Consider the following 21690-nt stretch of genomic DNA (forward strand, 5'->3'; position numbering starts at 1 on the left):
CAAGATTAAGGTGCCAGCAGATTCAGTGGCTGGAGAGGGCCCACTTCCTGGGTCATAGACAGCTTTTTTATTTTTGTTTTTTTGTTATAACTGCTGCATGTGGCAGAAGAGGTGAGGGACCTCACTTGGGCCTCTTTTATAAGAGCACAAATCCTATGCATGAGGGCAGAGCCCTCATGACCTAATCACCTTTCAAAGACCCCACTCCAGATACCATCAACTTTGGGGTTAGGATTTCAATGTAGGAATTTTGGGGTATCTAAACATTGAGTCCATTGCATTTTTATAACAGTGAAGCATATTCTGTTGCCATCTTTATTGTCCTTTAGAACTTATAAGAGTGAAACTGATTTTCTGTTGTTCGTCCCTTGAGGAACAGAGACCTGTCAGGGGTGCTGTTTAAGGAGGGGTTTCCTCAAGACAATAAGTGAACGCCTTTGATTCTTAGAGTTGATTGAAGGTATTTGGAAAGGATAGAATACGCAGAGGGTGGATAAGGTACACTTGGACTTTAAACCTAAAGTCCTGATCTTACTACTTAACTCCAAAAATTAAATAGATCTCTAGATTTTTAAAGTCTCCTTGAAAACTAAGGAAAATTGAATAGTAACGACAGCCGACTGGACTTGTTGTATGTTGAGAAACGACCTGGATTTTTTGGCCAAGGGGACTGAGGAGAGGAGTGACTATGCAGTATTCCTGCCTGATGCTTAGAGCAGGTGTCTCCCTGCCTGCCATCCCCATACACACTCGCACATATGCACTCATGCACATGCACACATATCGTGAACTGTTCTGCTGCTTGGGAGACTCTGGTTCTGAGTGTGTTTTCTGAAATCTCACGAGTCTAAAATAGAAAGCACATGAAATATATGGAAGAATGTGTCTTGTATTGTTTTTATTTCTTTTGAATGAATGGCCATGATCCCCGCTTTCTGAGGAAGATATGAAGTCCAGGAGCCCCAAGGGCTGAGCAGACACTTTGCTGTATCATTGTAGCTGACGCTGGCCACAGTGGTGACTGAGCAGGATCTGCCCAGAGACTTTTGGTCAGTGGTGGGAGAGTGCACCACAGGGGTAATGTGGCCTTCTGGGCCCTCTGTTGATAAGCCAACAGTTGTGGGCCCTGGAAAACAATTCCATTGTTCCAGTTTGCTCTCTTTTACTTTTTGATTCTTTTTGTCCTGTTATACTCAGGGGAAAGTCTGAAATCTTTAACTGGAAATAAAGTGTAAAACCTGATCCCTATGTGGTCTGGTCCCTGCCGCCTTCTCTGAGACTCACCTGGTGCCATGCAACTCATTCCCGCCGAGTCCACTGACTCAGGCCACCTTCCAGGCCTTCTATCCATAGCCTCACGCTCCTGCCCGCCACAGGTCTATGGTGTGCACTATTTTTGTTCTGCCTGGGACACGGTCCCCCGTCTTTCCCCCATCGGCATCTTTCAGGTATGCATGTGCACCCCTCAGATATTGGTTTAAACACAACTTCCTTGTGGAAGCCTTCCTTCGCCCATCAGATGTAGCTCAAGCCACTTCCACGTGTGCCTGTAGTGCCACGTACATTCCTTCACTGCATTCATCTCCATCTGTGTGATGTTTGTTGATTTGATTTGCTGCTGTTGGTGTCTCCCACCTGACCCTTGTGAAGACAGTGACCATATCTCTTTGTGCACTGTTGACTCTGCAATGCCTAGTACAGTATCTGGTACATAGTAGCTGCTCAATAGATATTTGTCGAATTAATGAGTTAAATCAGGGAAATGGCCACTCCTTAAAATGTTTTTAATTGGTGTGTCAAGGAACTTAACTCAAAAATGAGGGCCGGGCGTGATGGCTCACGTTGGTAGTCCTTGCACTTTGGGAGGCCAAGGCAGGTGTATCACTTGAGATCAGGGGTTCGAGTCCAGCCTGGCCAACACGGTGAAACCCCATCTCTACTAAAAATAACAAAAAATTGCCTGGCGTGGTGGCATGCACCTGTAGTCCCAGCTACTCGGGAGGCTTAGACAGGAGAATTGCTTGAACCCGGGAGGCAGAGGTTGCAGTGAGCTGAGATCGTGCCACTGCACTCCAGCTTGGGTGACAGAGCGAGACTCCATCTCAAAAAAAAAAAAATGGAATTAGTGTCTATTTTTAAAGGTCCAGTTATGTGCTCCTATAAAATTATTAAACTGTCTAGAGATCTGTTAACTAATTTATATATTTTTTTCTTTTAGGTGGGGACCAAGGCATACTGAACACATTTTTTAGCAGCTGGGCAACAACAGATATCAGAAAACACCTGCCGTTTATTTATAACCTAAGCAGCATCTCTATATACTCCTACCTCCCGGCATTTAAAGTGTAAGTGCAGATGGTTTAACTATTGTTGGAGATGTTGAGGGCAGAGAATTGGGGTGTACAATTTTGGGGCTGCTTCATTGTCATTCCGAGGGAAATAACAGATAGACACTTTGAGGAAAGTTTCTCTTGTAAGAACCGTGGCTGCAATGGGGAGAGGCCTTGATGTTATCGGTTGCCTCATGCTTGACCCTAGGGTCCTTAGTTGCCTTTAGGACAAGGTTCCCATCAGTTTCTGGGGTTCATGGCCCTCTGGTAAGTTATTAATATGTCATGGTCAAAAACACAGACTCTTAAGCTCTGCAGACTTACAACTTGGAGGAGCTGAGTTTGTGCCCTAACTCAATGTCTTCCCCATACTGGCTGCTGAGCTTTGGTTTCCTTCACCTGCAAAAAGGTGTTAAAAGCTCCCTCATAGTTGTTGTGGGGATTAAGCCAGATGCAGGCAGCAGTGTGCTGCTGTGGCTAAGAATAAGGGCTCTGGAGCTGGATGACCTCACTTCACATCCTGCAGTGACCACTTCCTGGCCTACTTACTGAACTTCTTTCTGCCTCCATGTCTTCATAGGGTTATTGTGGGTATTAAGGGAGGTAATCATGTAGCATGGTTAGAAGAGGGCCTGGTCTACCCAACTGCTCAGTACACGTTAGATTGTTAGTCATTTTTATTTGAGAGAGGCAATATAGTGTTCAGAGTAATTCGTAAACCAGAAAGGCAGGGCATATGTCCTCACTCTGTCATTTATCTGCTACATGACTTAAGACTTGGTGCCTCAGCTCCTCCATATGTAAAACGAGGAGGAAAATAGTACCTACCTCATAGGGTTGTCAGGAGGATGAAACAAATTAATACATATAAAGTGCTCAGTGGACATTTGTTGTTTTTGGTAATGTGCTTGTTTAGCACGCACAGTCCCTGGTGCAGTTCTTTTTTTTTTTTTTTTTTTTTTTTGAGACGAAGTCTCACTTTGTTGCCCAGGCTGGAGTGCAGTGGCATGATCTTGGCTCACTGCAACCTCCATCTCCTGGTTCAAGTGATTCTCCTGCCTCAGCCTCCCTAGTAGCTGGGATTACAGGCACGTGCCACTACACACGGCTAATTTTTGTATTTTTAGTGGAGATGGGGTTTCACCGCATTGTCCAGGCTGGCCTTGAACTCCTGACCTCAGGTGATCTGCCCACCTTGCCTTCCCAAAGTGCTAGGATTACAGGCATGAGCCACTGCTCCCGGCCCCTGGTGCAGTTCTGATACACCTTACAACTAATACAGCCTTGCTGCACTGTTTATCTCACTGTTAGGGACAGGATCCTATTATTTAGCCTCTGACTCATTTGTGTTTAAGAAGATGATTTAGATTTCTTGAACAGGGGACTAGCTGTCAGGTCGATCCTGAGACAGTTGTGAGCAGCACAGCCCTTCACTGAGTTGGGCCAATCTCTGTCCCATATGGACATTCCTGAGTTAGCGGAAAACAAAGGGCCTTTCACTCCTCATATTTAATTATCCAAAGTCCTCTCCATAAGTCTTACACCACAGTAATGAGCATGTCTGGCTTTTTGTAGCAGCAGTGTTTCCTTTTCTGTTCTTTTCTGGGAAGACTCTGTCAACATCCTCCAGATAAGGATTAGAAGCATCTCATGTTCTTTCCTCCCTAACTGTTCCCTTGGTATATGTCTCCAACATATTACATTCTCTTCCCTTTGTACAATGGGAACAAGCAGACTCTTAAACACACCAACTGTGTTCTGAGTAAAGCAGACAACAGGATTCACTGTCAAGGGAGGAATAGGAGAAGCATTATTTTCACCTCTCAGTCCTTGGCCTTGTAAAATACAAACGTGTCTCACATGGAAATGTGAACCTGATCCATTTTAATCCTTACTTATAACCCTGCTAGTTTGAATAGTGTTCTTGCAAACCATGACAGTGTGACCCCTAGAGCCGAATTTGTCTATAATAGGACATTTGCTTATAGTTTAATTGACTGAATTCAGTTTAGCAAGCAAAAAGTTGACAGTGCAGAGGAGAAAGACTTTTGAATAGTGTGACCATTCCACTCAGTCCTGCACAGTGAGCATGTGGTTCTGTTTGACTCCATCTGATTTCCACCTTAGCACCATTGAGCACGTTGTACCTTTCGGGGATAGCCTGGTTTATGCAGACACTGCTTGCAGTACTTTTATGTTAACACACAAGAAGCAGGTGGAGCAGAGTTAAGTTTTGAGGGGTAAGACAGACTTAATTTGCTAGAACCTTGGCCCTTTCTCTCAAGAACCCAGTTGATTTTATATCCTCCAAATGAATTGCCCCCCAAAAACCAGTTTGAGATCTAAATTACTGAAACAGGATGGTTTTCTTCTTCCTGGCTCAATGAATGAGTGCTAATTTTGGAAATCCCCCGGGTTTATTGTAACCATAGAGAATATGACACACTGGGAAAGTTGGGAACAACTCCGTCCATTAGCCGGATTTCAGCTGGCCCAGGGCCGGCTGGAGATGCTGCTGCTTCTGTGCAGCTTGTGGGGGTTAGCTCTACGTTTCTGTGATAAGGCTGCTCAGAGCCATGTTTTGTCTTGCCCATTGCTGCCTATTGAGGAATATTGAAACCAGATCACAGAACTCATTTTCCCTTCCCTCTGCCAGAAAATATATTTGCTTTTCTTGTGGAGACCCATCCAGAGACATTTTTCCTTATATTCTTTTATATTTGGGAAAGGCTGAAAAGGTACAGGTAGTTACATTTCTTTTTTATTATAAGGTAATATAAAATTGTAGTCCAAATGTTTTTTAAATGAAAGTAACCCATTACAAGCATTTTGGTCATCATTGCTACTCTCCAAAGATCCCTGTGAATTTGAAGGCCCACTCTTGGGTTCAGAATAACCTTGGTGGTCTCCAGGACTAAGTAGCCCTATAGTATGCTGGCCTTCCCTAGGACAGCATGGGTGGTGGCAGGTGGAATTAGAGACCATGGAGTGGTCTGGAGCAACTTCGGCTTCATGGAAGGAAGAACGGAGTGTTTGTCTTGCCAACTCCAAATAACCATGCACTAGGATGTCCCCAAAGCAGTATTTAGACACCCCAGAATCTTAGAGTTTTGGATATCTAGAACATTGTGGCCTTTGGTCTTACATGAAGCTTCAGCTAAAGGATGCCCTGGTATAAAGCAAACTTAGTATGAATTTAAGCCACAAAATAGCACATCTAGTGCCTTTCTCTCTGTATCATTTGGTTAGAACAAAAGATAAAGGAAACAAACTAATAGTTTTATCACTTCGAATGACTACTCAAATATAAAAAAACAGAATTAGTATTTTTTTTTTTGTAAGGGAAGATCCTCTTTAACACGGCATAATTTGAAAATTAAAATGCTTGGTTTAGTAATTTTTAAGTTAGTTTGTAGTATTGCATCAGAAAACAAGTCATAAATGCATTTTATTTTTTTGAGACGGAATCTTGCTCTGTTGCCTAGGCTAGAGTGCAGTGGTAGAATCACGACTCACTATAGCCTCGACCTCCTGAGGCTCAAGCGATCCTCCTGCCTCAGCCTCCTGATGAGTAGCTGGGACTACAGGCATGTGCCACTATGCTCAGTTAATTTGTGTGTGTGTGTGTGTGTGTGTGTGTGTGTGTGTGTGTGTGTTTTATAGAGACAGGGTTTTGCCATGTTGCCCAGACTGGTCTTACTCCTAGGTTCAAGTGATCCTCCCACTTCAGCCTCCCAAAGTGCTGGGATTACAGGCGTGAGCCACTGTGCCCAGCCCATAAATGCATTTATTAATAATATTTTTGAAAGTGCTTAGCATAATGTTTGGGATATATAGTTAGGTTTCTTAGGCTTTTAATAAATACGTTTTTTTAAGTTTTCTCTAACTGAAGGTTTTGTTTCATCCAGATAGCATATAGTGTGGTTTGTGCATAGCACTGCAAAAAAAATCTTATTAGTCTTTTAAAAATCGTTTAGTTTCATTTTTGCTTTCTATTATATCCACTGACTAAACGCTCTCTAGGAATCTCATGCTATGTAAAACACACCTTAAAGCAGAGAGACAGAATTCTCTGGTATTTCTTCAAACCACTACATAAATTAATTGGTCAAATTGAGTACAAAGCCTCATTCACCCAATACTTTCCATATAAATATTTTGTTTTACCCTTTGCTTGAGTTTAGATATGACTAGAGACCTGGCCTAGTAAAATTAAACATTTTTTCATTTATTCTACTCTTTTAAACAGTTCTGAGGATATTAATATTTCTTTCTTTTTTAAGAATCAGACTCATTCACTAAGACCTTATCAAACCTATTTATCAATATTTTCCCCAAAGAAATTAAACCTTTAGTGTTGTGAATTCTATCGTCCCTGTGTAGTTCTGATTTGGTTATTTTTCTTCGCTCCCTGAGACACCTCCTTGGCTCCAACTCTCCACGTAACTATTGTTATTGGAAGCCATAGTCTATTTTCATTTCTTTTCACACTCATACATATTCACTCAACCCTGAGGCTGACTCAGAAAGAGTTTGGGTCACTCTTTTTTTCCAGCCATTTGTTGGCCTGCTGATCGTTCATTCGGTTGGCAAACCTGGAGCATGTACCTTGTGCCACACTTTCCGCTCACTCAAGGCCTCAGAGATGAATAAGGGAGCTTGGAGTCTAATCCACTTAGCCACTCCTTAGGTGTACAGTTTCTTGTATGGCACATGGCACAGTCTGTCATGGTTTGAGTGTTAAGAAGAAGAATCAAGCAGTGGTCGCACAGATGTCTTGTTCCCTCTTTCTCGGTGATAGTGATGCCTCTTGGGGCCCCATTTCACAGAGTGGCTATCTGGTCATTCTGACCTCATCCGAGGTGTTTATCTCTATCAGATGATCTGTCCTCAGATCTCACTGCTGCATATTCTGGTGCCTTACCTAAGTCTTTATCACCAAGAGAAAAGCTTCCATATCGGACCCAACCCAGCCTTTAGATGCTGCTCTGACAATAGCAAAAAGGGCACAAGGAGTGAGATCGCATGGGCAGAAGTCTGGGTGAGGAATGCCATCTCAGTCGAAGAGGGAGCTCATGGGAGGTTAAAGGCATGAGGATTGAGTGGAAGAAGACATAACTTCTTTGGAAGGCCAAGGAGGGTGGATCTCTTGAGCCCAAGAAGACATAACTTCTTTGGGAGGCCAAGGAGGGTGGATCTCTTGAGCCCAAGAAGACATAACTTCTTTGGGAGGCCAAGGAGGGAGGATCTCTTGAGCCCAGGAGTTTGAGACCAGCCTGGCCAACATGCTGAAACCCTGACACTACTAAAAAAAAATACATATATATAAATACATAAAAATTAGCTGGGCGTAGTGGTGCATGCCTGTAATCCCAGCTACTCAGAAGGCTGAGGCACGAGAATGGCTTGAACCAGGGAGGCAGAGGTTGGAGTGAGCTGAGATTGCACCACTGCACTCCAGCCTGGGTGACAGAGCAAGACTCTGTCTCAAAAAAAAAAAAAAAAAAAAAAAAGGCATAACTTCCTCAGAAGTCTCAAATCTGTGGGCCACAGACTGTATTTATCACACAAGTATGTTTTGTTTGTGCTACACAGAATTTTTTTTAACTTAATTGTCAATGCTTTAAAAATTAGGGAATTTCACATAAAACCCAGGTTTCCAATTTCTTTGGAAAAATCAGGTATTTGGTAGGATATGTCAAATGTGACTGTTACAGGTTTGTGGTCTAAGTGACTGGAATGATAGAGTTGTCATTTCCTGAAATAGGAAAGAACATGGGGGAAGCAAGTTCGTAGGGGTAGGGATTGGTCAGAAATGAACGGAATGTATTAGGTTTTAGATGTATGAAGTCTGAGGTGCATATTAGCATCCTAGTGAAAGTATGAAATAGCTAAGTAGAGATAAAAGTCAGGAGCTCCAGAGAGAAGTCTGGAACATATGAGAGTTGTCAGCATATAAATGATACTTACAGTCACGAGACAAGATGATGTAGCCAAGGGAGTGATTATCAGTAGAAGAGTCCTGAGGATTGACCCAATGGCAGGAAGATAATAGGGACAAGAGAATAGAAGAATAGGAACAAGAGACAGCAAGGCAAGTGGGAACTCAGGGAAGTGTGGTATTGCAGAAGCCGAGCAAGGAAAATGTTTCAAGGAGGAAGGAGTGATCTGTGTCTGTGTCAGATGCTCACAGATATGAGGTCAGATACAAGACAACTGAGAATTGGCACTGGATGTGGAATGTGGAGGTTCCTGGTGACTTTGGCAAGAGGACGTCTGGTGGAGTGGTGGGGGAGAAAGCCTGACAAGTGGGTCCAGGAGACTGAAGGAGGAGAATTGGAGGCAGTGAATGTAGACAGCTCTTCTGAGGCATCTGCTCTAATGGGGTGGCAGCTGGATGGGAATGTAGGTTCGAGAGAGGGTGGTGGTGATTGTTGTGTAAAGATAGATGTCACCACAGCATGTTTTTGTATTGATAGGAATGATGTTGGGGGTGGGGACAATGCAGAAAACTGTGGGGAGATGCTGGAGTGATGTCCTTGGATAGGTGAAAGGGGATGGCACCTAGAACACAAGTGGAGAGACTGGCTTCAGATAAAAGCCAGGACAGGCCGGGCGCGGTGGCTCACGCCTGTAATCCCAGCACTTTGAGAGGCCGTGGCAGGCAGATCACGAGGTCAGGAGATCGAGACCATCCTGGCTAACAGTGAAACCCCGTCTCTACTAAAAATACAAAAAAATTAGCTGGGCGTGGTGGCGGGCGCCTGTTGTCCCAGCTACTCAGGAGGCTGAGGCAGGAGAATGGCGTGAACCCAGGAGGTGGAGCTTGCAGTGAGCCGAGGTCGCGCCACTGCTCTCCAGCCTGGGTGACAGAGCAAGACTCTGTCTCAAAAAAAAAAAAAAAAAAAAAAAAAGAAAAAAAAAAGAGCCAGGACAGTTTATCCTTGGTAACATGAAGGAAGGCAAAGTGTATGGGCACAGATGCTTGTAGGCAGGTGTTATGTTTTGGCTGAATGAATGAATGAGCAATCAGCCAGTAGAGGCTAAGAATGACATGCTGCCTCCAGGAGAGTCTCCCTAGTGGCCTGGTGTTGTAAGTCCTTCCCTGACCTGGTCTGTGAAGAGAGGCCAGCCTGGAAGATAATGTTGTTGACTAGGTCCTAGTGTAGGTTATTAAAGTCTGGGTTCGAGTGCTGACATTGTTCTGATTTCCAGGGTATTATTGGGAGGATTAGTTTGCAAGGCAAAGAAATTGGGTGGGTGTCTGGTCAGTTGTTTGCTGGGGGTAGCAGCTATCTTCTAGTGATGGGATATGCACCCTTTGTGTTCCTCAGGCCCCAACTCAGCAAGTCCATTCCTCCTCTCCATGATCAGGCCCACTCCTTGGTTACTTGGGTTTGTGACTCCTAACTTAGATTGTGAGTGCGTGAGAGAGGAGAGGTGTGCAGTTGGTTGTGGGAGAAGGGCTTGTGTGTGGCTCTGCCCATGTGGGCAAGTGAGTCTGAGAAGGTGCATGAGTGAGTCGCAATATAATAGAGAACATGAGCCACAGAAGTGGGCAAGAGGATGCTTGACATTGCTGCCACGATTCCCAGAGAAGTGTCGCACAAGCAGTGCCGTCTTTCTCGGTATCTGACTGAACAATGCACGTAAAGAGCTTAGTGAGGACTAAAATTGCTCCTGTGTGTGCTATCATAAACCAGTTCCTTTTCTGTTCTAAACAGTTCTGTAGTCTCATCCACATGTTACTGGCTGTTTCTCAACTACTAAACTAGTCATGAAAATTCTATCTGATCTTTTGGTAACATCAGGTCACAGGGATAATTTTAACGGCTCACATAAGCAGTATTATTGCTGGCTTGTGTTCAAACTATGTCTTGTGATCTGGACGACCCTTTTGAGATTCTATCAAGTTAAAATTAGAACATTTATTTTAAGAGATGTATGCAAGCTGAGACAAATCCCCATTACTGGGTCAGAATGAATGGCTCTCAGTAATGTAGAGACAATTGTGACATGTACCCAACCTTTTTTTAATTTAATTCCTGGCTAGTAGTTTAGTGGTAAGTCAGGGAGTGAGTCAGTGAATCTTATGGTTATCCTTACTCTGGGTTGAGGTCAGTTCAACGCTATCTTCTGACATCAACATTTCCCCTTCTTTTTCATTGGTGAGGTATTTTGCTTTTATTTATTTATTTATTTTATTTAGGTTTTTTTTTTTTTTTTTTTGGGAGACACAGTCTCGCTCTGTCGCCCATGCTGGAGTGCAGTGGTGTGATCTTGGCTCACTGCAACCTCCGCCTCCTCCCAGGTTCAAGTAATTCTTCTGCATCAGCCTCCCAAGTAGCTGGGACTACAGGCACACACCGCCATGCCCAGCTAGTTTTTTTTTTTTTTTTGTATTTTAGTAGAGACAGGGTTTCACTGTGTTGCCCACGCTGGTCTCGCACTCCTGAACTCAGGCAATTCTCCCGCCTTGGCCTCCCAAAGTGCTAGGATTACAGGTGTGAGCCACCACGCCCAGCCTCTATTTTGTTTTTAGCCATGCAATGTAAATTCTGACTAATAACTGCTGGTTGCATTTGGTGGGAGAGAGAAAACACTAGAAAAATATTCTGGGTTAGCCTTTTAAGTGTTCCCCTAAATTTGCATTTAGGTTAACTTAAGAAGTAGTTTCTCCTTTTACTTATGACGTTTGCCCTTACTTCATTTTGGTATGGTAATTCTCGATTTTCATAAATGACTAAAGGGTAAATTGATTATGATAGAAAATGATCTTTTAAAGACATTTCTCAGAGAACGTAAGTGAGACATAAAAATAATTACTTGAAATTAATATCTAGATTGAAACTCTAGATATGAAAACAGACTAGTGTTCAAGACCTGTTGCTCATTCTTTTTGTGTATGATGTGTCTTATGAAAGCTTATAGAGCAAGCCCTTCAGGTTCCTTTGCTGTGTAAATAACTGTTTAGTTGTACAGTTAGAGCATAATGGGAGTTAAAAGGACTCCTAAACCTTCATATAAGGTGGCCATTGTTGGGTCCAGGCAGAGATCCCTCATATCAAGCCAAGTGCTGCCCTAGATGAGTTCTAGGAACATTCTTGTGATATGACTGCCTTACACAAAGTTGCAAAATCTGGCTTCACTTCTCTCTCACCCTCCTATCCAAGCCCCATTTTCCCCCCACTTAACAGCTGCCTTATTTCTCACTTTTCTGCCCTCTTCCCACCCCCAAAGGGCTCTTGGGCTGGTCTAAACCTTCTGTGTTCAGTGACTTATCCAGGCCTGCTCTTCTCATAAAAAGCTGGTCCTCTAAAACCTCTGACCATTCACTACCACTATCCATTTCCCTAGATAGTAGGTGTGTAACAGTTTGATTAAAGTAGTGTCAGGCCGGGCACGTAATGTCAGGCCCACACCTGTAATCCCAGCACTTTGGGAGGCAGAGGCAGGTGGATCGCTTGAATAGCCTGGGCAACATGGTGAAACCTCGTCTCTACAAAAAATAAAAATAAAATAAAAATACGAAAACTAGCCAGTCATAGTGGCCTGTGCCTGTAGTCCCAGCTACTTGGGAGGCTGAGGTGGGAGAATTGCTTGCACTTCAGAGGTTGAAGTGCAGTGAGCTGAGATTGTACCACTAGACTCCAGCCTGAGTGAGAGAGTGAGACACCGTCTTAAAAAAAAAAAAAAAAAAAAAAAAAGAGAAAGTAATGTCAATACCTAATGCATCTAAAAGCATTTCCATTCCTTACTGGACAGAAACAGGGCTGAGCATACCTATGATATCTGGATCCTTTGCGTGATTTCTGTATGCCCCAGAATCTTTCTTACCTCCTCGCTCATGCTTCTCTGTGCCTTCACACTTCTGAGTCTGTTTCAAGTTTGCCACTCAGTAAACTGGCCCCAACTAATTTGTAAAGAAACCTACTTACATCCTAACACTTTGTGATTTGTTTCATTGCAATGTGGGTAGCTGTTGGGAGGCTACATCACTGTGCAGTACTGTCCTCCACAGTCCTGCTCACCTCTCCTGTCTCTCCCCACTCACCCCCTGTCTTGCTGGCACCCAAGGGATTTCTTGCCTTAGGGCAGAAAAAGCAGTCTCACCCACATTTAGGACCCCTTAATATCCCAGTTTCTACTTTAAACAGTCTTACCAAGGGATTTCTTAAAATGAAAACTGCCCTGTCTATGAAAAGACTATCCAGTGGATACAGTTTTTTCACTTTGTTAGGGTAGAATGGGTAAAGAAGGTAATTTGAGGAAGGAGGATCCTTCCCCTGACTACAGGGAGTAACAGATTTAGAATTAAAGAGATACTCAGGGATTCATGAAGGTAGAGATCAGTGCCTGAGTCACAGTGAAATGCAGGGTGTGGATTGTTTCCAAATGGTGTTCTTGTTGACATTCAAGAGGAAGGCCACAGGCCATATGGAGAGGTATTTAACCAGCATGGAGCTGGTATCCAGGAGGGCTGCAGAATCCTCTTGAACCAGTCGTGTGGCGGTCCAGAGCCATGCTGGGATACGGACAGAGCCAGAGGCTCAGGTGTATATTCTTGCCTGCAGCAGAGGGCAGTCTGTGTGCAGGTGGATTGGACCATTGTGCCCTTCCTCTGCATGAGCTCTGACACCCAAATCCAGAGACAGGAGCTGGGGAGGCCCTTAGACAATGTCCAGCACAGTCTACTTGTGGGTCACCTGCTGATCTTAAGCACCACCCATTTCTTGTTGTTATTCCGTTTTTTTCCTTAACCTCTGTTGCAAACTGCATCCTTTTGAAAAGTCTTTCTTCAGTCTTCTTGAATGCTAAGTTGCTTACTTCATAATATGCTTTCCTATTGGTTACTTTCTGTTGCTGGGACCTTAACTATACTTGGGGGATTGCCAGGATTCTTAGGCATACCTTTTTCACTTTCAAATTAATTGTCCATAGGCAGGAGTTAATCCATAAATTAACAAACGTCACTCTCAGACAATACCCTTATAATTCTGGGAATGTCTTACAATAGCAGCCTAGTCATGGCTAAGAGCCTTGGCTCTGCAGCCAGACTGCCTGGATGGAATCCCAGCCTTGTCACTCACCAGCCATGGGATCCTGGAGAAGTTATTTAACTTCTTCATGCCTTGGTTTCCTCACATTGTCATTTTGGAGATTAACTGAGTAAACCAAGCAAACACTAACCAATGCCTGCGACATATGAATACTTTATATTCTTATTATGAGCTCTTATTACTACTACTGCTCAGTCATTAGTAAACTGTCAAGAGAGCAGGTTAGAAAAGAATAGTTTACACTATATTCATGTTTTAACTTATTTTAATTAGTATTACTATCATGTTATGACTATGTATGACATTTATATTAAGTCTAGGCAAATCATGGGTGGAAGCTTAGCAGTTAAAACAAGAGGATCAAACAGTTTAATACAAGAGGATCTAAGTAGGTGCTGTGGCTCCAGGCCGGGAAGTTGAGTCAGGAGGGGTGGGTGTCCGAGGAGGTGGAAGGAATATCTCATTCTTATGTGCTCTGTTTCGGTTTTAGGCTTATGGGTTTGTATTGCTAGGATGGGGCAGTGCCTTCCCTCCACTCTGCAACACAGGTGTCAGATCTCTGTGGTGGGTTCCCCCATCCTCATTAGAACATTTGTTGAAGGCAGTCATCTGACTCTTTCCCATGCATTGTCCCTGCCCCCACTTCCTGCACAAAACCACCTCTGAAAATCCCACCTGCATTCATTACTTTGGAATTTCAGTAGCCCTTAATGTCAGTACTGCCCTGATAGCCCCAACTTGTCACCTTGCTTATTTTTATGCAGATGACCCATCTTCCTGTTTGAACAAAAGCCTTTTGGGGCCACACACTGAGCATAGTGTCATATGCATAACAGTTGTTATTTAATCGATAGCTTTTATCTGTGCACAAATTTGGGCATTATGATTTTTATCCTTTTAAGGATTAAATAGAGCAAGAGTGTTGTGTGTGTTACATATACTTACATGTATAAAATAAAGAGTAAGCTTGGGGATATCAAATATCCTCTTCATTTATCAGAAGAAACAAACCATGGAATGATCAATTAACCTTAAGAGGAAAGAGCTTTACAAATAGGCTGTATTTTTCTTGCATGCTTTTTGGAGCAGCAGCAGCATGGTAGGATGGTAAGTGCTCATGCCTTAGAGGTAAAACCATGTCAAACCCCATCTCTGCCACTTAGTTGTGTGACCTTGGGCATCTCACTTCAGTCTCTCACAGCCTCAATTAACACATTAGTAAAATTTACCTTGTAGAAATATTATTATTCCCCATCATGTCCTTAAAGAATTTGGTCTCCAAATATAGTAAACTCTGATGATAGCTTTTTAACCGGTTCCTTTTTTTTTTTTTTAATAAACTTTAGGGGATAGGAAAGGTTACACGAGTTTGTATTATTTTGAACGGTATATCATGCTCAAATATCTTGGTTGCCTGTAATATAAATCTACTGAAATCTAACACTTGAGCCCAGTACCTGAGGTTCTGTCCCATTTTACTTTCCTTTCCCTACTCAAAGCCTCCTCTCTGGCTCTAACAGAGGATACCTGGTCTAGCACACAGGTGCTCACCTGATACCTGCCATTGCCTGTCTGGAATTCCCTACATTATCATCAGCTACCCAGATCACATCTGCTGTATAAGCTTGAAGTCACATCCCACTAACTTAGCACCTCTGCTCCCATTGAAGCTGGATAGTGCCCTTCCTGCTGTGAATTCCTGAGCACGCACTGTTCCTATTTTTGCTTTGACACTTGTTACATTCACGTTTGGTTTTTGTTTTTATATACATAGATTTCCTGCCAGCTAGAACAGGACTACGCTTTACTCCTACCTTTTTAAAGATATTCTTTATTGTGAAATGGAGCATATGTACAAAAGAATATATATTTTAAAATGTGCATTGTTTAAAAATACCACCCAAGTTAAGACATAGAACACAACCAGTGCCTTAGAACCTCTTTTTGTCCCTTCCCAATCATAGCTTCGCCTTTCCCCCAGAGGTAACCAGCATCATGAAATTTATATTGATTAGTTTTCTGATCTTTAAACAGTACCTTTTTTGTTTTGCCTTTTTTTTTTTTTTTTTTTTTTTTTTTTTGAGATGGAGTCTCACTGTCACCAGGCTGGAGTGCAGTGGCGCAATCTCGGCTCACTGCAACCTCCGACTCCCGGGTTCAAGGGATTCTCCTGCCTCAGCCTCCTGAGTAGCTGTGATTACAGGCACGTGCCACCATACCCAGCTAATTTTTGTATTATTAGTAGAGACAGGGTTTCACCATGTTGGCCAGGATGGTCTCCATCTCCTGACTTCGTGATTTGCCTGCCTCAGCCTCGCAAAGTGCTGGGATGACAGGTGTGAGCCACCGTACCTGGCCTGTTTTGACCTTACGTAAGTGGGATCATATATATGTAATTGTTTGACCCGTTGCCTTTTTCAACAGAAATGTTTTAAAAATTCATCTTTTTGCTGCATGATGTGTATAGCTATAGTTCATTCATTTTAGATTGTATTCCATGCTGTGAATATAGCAGAACTTTTCCTTTAAAAAAGATGGCTATATAACTATAAAATCTCAGTCATATTCAACAATAAGCAAATATTTCTTACATATATGTTGGTGGGTTGGCTAGGACAGCTCTGATGATCTCAGCAGGGTTTGGAGCTAGGCTACAGGTTTGATCCAGATCTGTTCCATGTTTCTTTTTTCTGGAAACAGCAAGCACCCAGGGCATATTCTGCTGGCAGAAGTTGTAACTTCTCAGAGGGTGAACAGAAATAAGCAATGCTTCTGTAAGGCACAATGTCACTTCTGCTCATATTGCATTAGTCAAGTCAAGCCAAGCCATAGGACATGTCCAACATCAGGTGGGAAAGTGTCCTCCCCCTGAGGAGGCTGGGAGTAATGTATACTTGCTGAGCAGAAATCTAATACAGACATTTGGGTTGTTTCCAGTTTTTGACTATTTCAAATAGTGCTGGTGCTGCTGTGAACATTTTGATTATATCTCTTGTTGCACATACACAAGCATTTCTTTAGGGTATATGCTTAGGAGCTGAGCTGCTGGATTGTACAGCATGAGCATTTTTAACTTTACTAGGTAATACCAAATACTTTCCAAGTGGTGTGCCTGTTCTGTCCACAATGGATTGGTGCTTCAGTGTTGCACTGAACCGATGCTACATTTACATTTTTTGTATGTATTTAACACACAACTGAATAAGTACTTTTAAAAGTATCTGTCTCACAGTGTCACAGTGAACTCAGTTTGATTTTGAACCCTTACTGCAGGATGGAAAGTACACTGTTAAAGCCACAGAATAGGGAGGCCAAGGCAGGAGAAATCACTTCAGGGCCAGGAGTTCAAGACCAGGCTGGACAACATAGCAAGACCCTGGCTCTACAAAAAAATATTAAACATTAGCTAGGCATGGTGGCCTGTGCTACTCAGGAGGCTAAGGGTGGGAAGTTAGAGGCTGTAGTGAACTGTCATGCTACTGCACTCCAGCCTGGGTGACAGAGTGAGACACTGTCTCTTAAAAAAAGAAAGAAAGCTATAGAAAAGTGCTGCTAAGTGCTGCTTATCTTTTTGTCAGTACTCAGAATCCACTAACTGTTTCAACTTGCGTTCACTTGGCAGGTTTGGTGCAAGTGCCAAAGTTGTGCATTTCCTGGGACGAGTCAAACCATGGAATTATACTTATGATCCCAAAACAAAAAGTGTCAAAAGTGAGGCCCATGATCCCAACATGACTCATCCAGAGTTTCTCATCCTGTGGTGGAACATCTTTACCACCAACGTTTTACCTCTGCTTCAACAATTTGGCCTTGTCAAAGACACCTGCTCATATGTAAATGTGGTAGGTTCTGTTTCTTTTCTTCAGATCATTTAATGCTGCTTTTTAAAAAAATTGTTGTATCAATAGAGATGTGGAATATTTAGCAGCATTTTAAACAAAGAGATAAATAAAATTTTGTGGAAAGAAAACAATAACCATCTTAGGAGAAACATTACCAGCAAGAAGTAGCAGAAATAAACTGTGTGGCAGATTTCTTTGGATCTGAGAACACAGTTATTTAGAATTTTCTGTATATACCCATATATTTTAACTTTAGAATTCTTAGCCCATTCTCCTCTGAAAAGATTTTGAGATTATTCCTAAAGTAGTGGTCTATAAAAACAACACCCCATTGAATGTTTTAGGAACTGCAAACATTTAGATGTATCTACTTTATATTTGCCATCTGCTTAGAAGAATGTGTTTTCAGTGAAAATGACAATATGAACATACAGTAAATACTTCTATAGGATTGTTTTTATTTCCTATGTTTGTACTCCTATGATTACTATAGGATCTTGAAAAAGAAATATCTTTGTAGGAGGGAGATGACATGTTAACATTTATAACAACCCTCTTTAGCATCTTTTCTGACTTTAAAGGTCTTCTCTGAGGTTTGTTCTTATGAAAGAATTGGAAGAGGATGAGGAATGAAACTGTTACATATTCAGATATAAATAAGAGAACAGAATGGTGGTGAATTATAATCAGATAATCAGCTAATCACCTGGCTGTGAGATTGTAATATTATAAGAGATTATTCTCTTTTCTGTGGTATAGATTTTAGCCATTTCACTTACTAGCATTTACTAAGATATAGAAAGGAGAAAGGGAGAAAAACTAACACTTGCATTCTTACTCCGAGTTCTTTATATGGATCATGACATAATATTTGTACAGCAGTGGTCCCCAACCTTTTTGGCACTAGACACTGGTTTTGTGGAAGACAGTTTTTCCATGGACCAGTATGGGGGATGGTTTCAGGATAAAACTGTTCCACCTCAGATCATCAGGCATTAGATTTTCATAAGGAGCACACAACCTAGATCCTTTGCATGCACAGTTTACAATAGAGTTCACACTTCTATGAGAATCTAACCACCTCTGATCTGACAAGAGGCAGAGCTCAGGTGGTAATTCTTACTCACCTGCCACTCACCTTGTGCTGTGCGGCCTGGTTCCTAACAGGCCATGGACCACTGCTGGTCCGTGGCCTGGGGGTTGGGGACCCCTGTCATACAGTACTTGAAACCACCTGGCACATAGTAAATGCTTAATGAAAGTTAGCTATTCTTATTTAACCCTTAAAACCACTATATTAAGTACTATTAGTAAGTATTGTTAAGTATATTAAGTATTATATCTCCTTTTATAGGTAAATTAACCGAGGCTTAAAGAAGTTATATAACTTGTCTTAGTTATGTAATAGACTAGTCAAGCAGCAGAATGGGCCTCAAACGCAGGTCTGAAGAGACTTATCCTTATGAAAATTTGAGATGGACTATGCTTAAAAGTAGCCATCTACAGCCCAGAATTAAGATAGTACCTTTTATGGCAGGTGAAGGGAGAGTTACACTTTAAATGCTAAACTATTTTAAGTTATGTCCAGTATACTTGGCTTGACCTCAGGGGCCTCTCTTTTAGGGTATAAATTCACAGCCCCCATATTGTGAACAGAGAGGACTCTGGAAATGCCTCTGTATCATTACTGTTGCCAAGTGCAAGGCAAAGGCAGGACTAATCCAATGGAAGGACTTCCTTATGTTGCCTCAGCTATAATGCAGTCCTATACCCAAACATCTTAAAGTTCCACTGTATTTAAATACATACCTATATGCTTACATATATATGTAATTATGAACCAAGGAAAGGTGAAGATGGGAATTGAAAGTTGTTCAAAACTAAGCAAATTAACAGAAGCTACAAGAACAGATGCTACTTGGTAATCCAAATGAAAGCTTGAACAAGCAGAGAAGTTTGGTACCTAGTCTCAAACCAGTTTAACTTTCCTTCTTATAATGTGATAACTGAGTATGTGTTGCGGCTCTCTAGTTAGATTCTTTCTGAAATGTAGCCTGTTGGGTATCATTTTGTTTAAGTTCTCAACCTTTCAGAGCCCACACAGATTGAGAATTTATCTTGAGACTTGTGTTCCCTTGCCCATCCATCTTACACTTTCTAATGAACTGTTTGCAGCTTTCAGACTTGGTCTATACACTGGCTTTCTCTTGTGGCTTCTGTAGAAAGGTATGCAGAACTTAAAGATTAACCCTAATTACTTTGTTCTCCCAATGTTTTCACTGAGTCAAGAAGTCTTCATTTCGTTAGGAAAAAATCATATAATCTATATTTTTGTGTCTTTTTTGTTTGTTTCATGTAATACTTTTCAGTTTTTGCTACTTTGCATGATGATTCATCCTGGCTTTTCTGTCTTCAATTTATTGCATTCTTTAAAACAGTTTGATTTTCAGCTCTCATAGAGTCAATTATGCTTTCCTTTCTAGGAAGATGTCTCAGGAGCCATATCACATCTGTCCCTTGGGGAGATCCCAGCTATGGCACAGCCGTTTGTATCCTCGGAAGAACGGAAGGAACGATGGGAACAGGGCCAGGCTGATTATATGGGAGCAGATTCCTTTGACAACATCAAGAGGAAACTTGACACTTACCTCCAGTAGAAACACTGCATTTTTCTGTGAACACATCCACTTCACAAGCCTTGTTTCTGATACTTAGTATCTAGAGCTGGGTTGAGAAAAGTCTGTTACAGTTGCTAGAGGTTTTCATTAAAACTTATCAGATGAGAGGCTTTTTTAGGATAAGAGGTGAGAACTGGGCAAAAGTTGTGAAGCAGCAATTCTGTTATATGGACAGTGTTCTGCTTTTTAATCCTATTTAGCTTGTTTCAGAAATTCTCACTTTTGTTGACTGCCAACATATAAAGTAAGGGAAACTCAAGATATTAAGATGGCTGTATCAGTTCTTAAAATCTGCAGAGCCTGGTTCAAAATCAGTCACTCCCTTCAGAAGCAGACATGGCATCTGTTCCTTGCTTGCTTGTTGGTTGTGTACCTTTCACGAGACCTGAATTTTAGAATTGCCCAGTGCTGCCAGAGTGAGTGATTGTAATTCTCCTTTCAGGTAAAGATAGGCTATCTCAACACTGCTGAGTGATTCATAAACATATCAACCAATAGCATTAACCCATTTTATTTCCTGTTCTTAGTGTCTGAAGATGCTCACCAGTTTTCTGTGTACAGTAAGGCAGCATGCTAAAATGCTTTTGTTCAGTTCTGTATATTTGAAAATAGCAGTGTGTTCTCTGATGGTAACCTGCAGTGGCACCCTGTACAAAAAATAAAAGACTTATTGCTGTATCTTGGTTGTTTAATTAAATTAAGGAATTTCACCATACACCCTTGAACAAATCTATTAGGGAATTTTTCATAATTTTTGGAATTTGTCATAGTTTTAAAAAAGTGTAAAGCTTGACATTGGGATATATGCTTTAAAAACTGGTATCTATGATTTCAATCTAATTGTTTTTCTGTGATGGTGATGGATCTGACAGATCAGAACAAACCGAGATCAAACTTACATAGTGTCATCCACACTGCACCTCTCTATTAAGTGGGTATTTAGCTATTTAGAATATTTTAACCTTAAAGTCATTCCTAACTGTCAGAATCAATACTGGGTCCAGTCCCTACTAGTATTTTATCTATTATTTAAAATGATAGAATGGAAAAGCGTATTTATTAAATTTATAGATCATTCTAGGTTGTAAGAGATGGCAAGCTAGAGAAGGGTAGGATCCAAGATGACCTTTTAAAACTAAAATGAGTGGTCAGAAATGATTCTATGGAAGAAAACAGGACAGTTAACCATGACAGGAAGAAACTTTAGAGGTTTGGGCAAAAGCTGCAAAGCTTTTGTGACTTAGCCTTCAAAGTCACCCTCCTTATTCATATTGATGTGAATTAATATACAAGCATATAGACAGCTTAAGTCAAGAATGGTTGGGGCCACCTTGAAGGCTGTTACCATAGGAGCTCAATAAGAACCTGAGGATTTACCTAGAATTATAAAATATTAAATGATAAATGACTTCTGAAACTAGCTATTTGGACTGGTGAAGAATGAGTCGCTATTGATCTTCAAGTACAATGAAGCATTTACCAAAGATTTATTTAAGTGCCTCCATGTGTCAGATGCTGTGGTACAAAGAAAGACTTCTCAAAATTTTAGCTAGTCAGAGGTCTTTCTGGCTTCCGAGTCCCTGGTTAAGATGAACAGAAACAGAGTCTTCAGATATAAAATGTCTTATTTTTGTGGCCATTCAGTTGCATTCAATGTTAATTTTTTCTATTTACTACCGTTCATTCTCTATTTTTTACACAGTAGCATAACAAAGCTCTAAGGTGGAAAAACTGACATAGTTTTAAATTTTTTTTTTTTTTCTTTTTTGAGGCAGAGTCT

At 41.6% G+C, this 21690-nt stretch overlaps 1 protein-coding gene across 3 annotated transcripts in view; it reads left to right on the plus strand.

The window, feature by feature from the left end:
• The window catches only part of GYG1 (glycogenin 1), a 36349-nt gene extending 15761 nt beyond the window's left edge, over nt 1-20588 (plus strand). The window contains exons 5-8 of one of the 3 annotated variants that reach the window (XM_003310113.4): nt 2219-2345; nt 17013-17232; nt 19408-19458; nt 19716-20588. In XM_003310113.4, the coding sequence (XP_003310161.2) occupies nt 2219-2345; nt 17013-17232; nt 19408-19458; nt 19716-19889 (572 nt within the window). In that variant the 3' untranslated portion in view covers nt 19890-20588. The remainder of the gene's footprint in view (nt 1-2218; nt 2346-17012; nt 17233-19407; nt 19459-19715) is intronic. The other 2 variants (XM_516810.7, XM_003310114.5) reach the window with 2 other exon arrangements.
• Nucleotides 20589-21690: the final 1102 nt, after the last annotated feature.

Source organism: Pan troglodytes, chromosome 2 (assembly GCF_028858775.2).
Source record: "Pan troglodytes isolate AG18354 chromosome 2, NHGRI_mPanTro3-v2.0_pri, whole genome shotgun sequence".
Lineage (NCBI taxonomy): Eukaryota > Metazoa > Chordata > Mammalia > Primates > Hominidae > Pan > Pan troglodytes.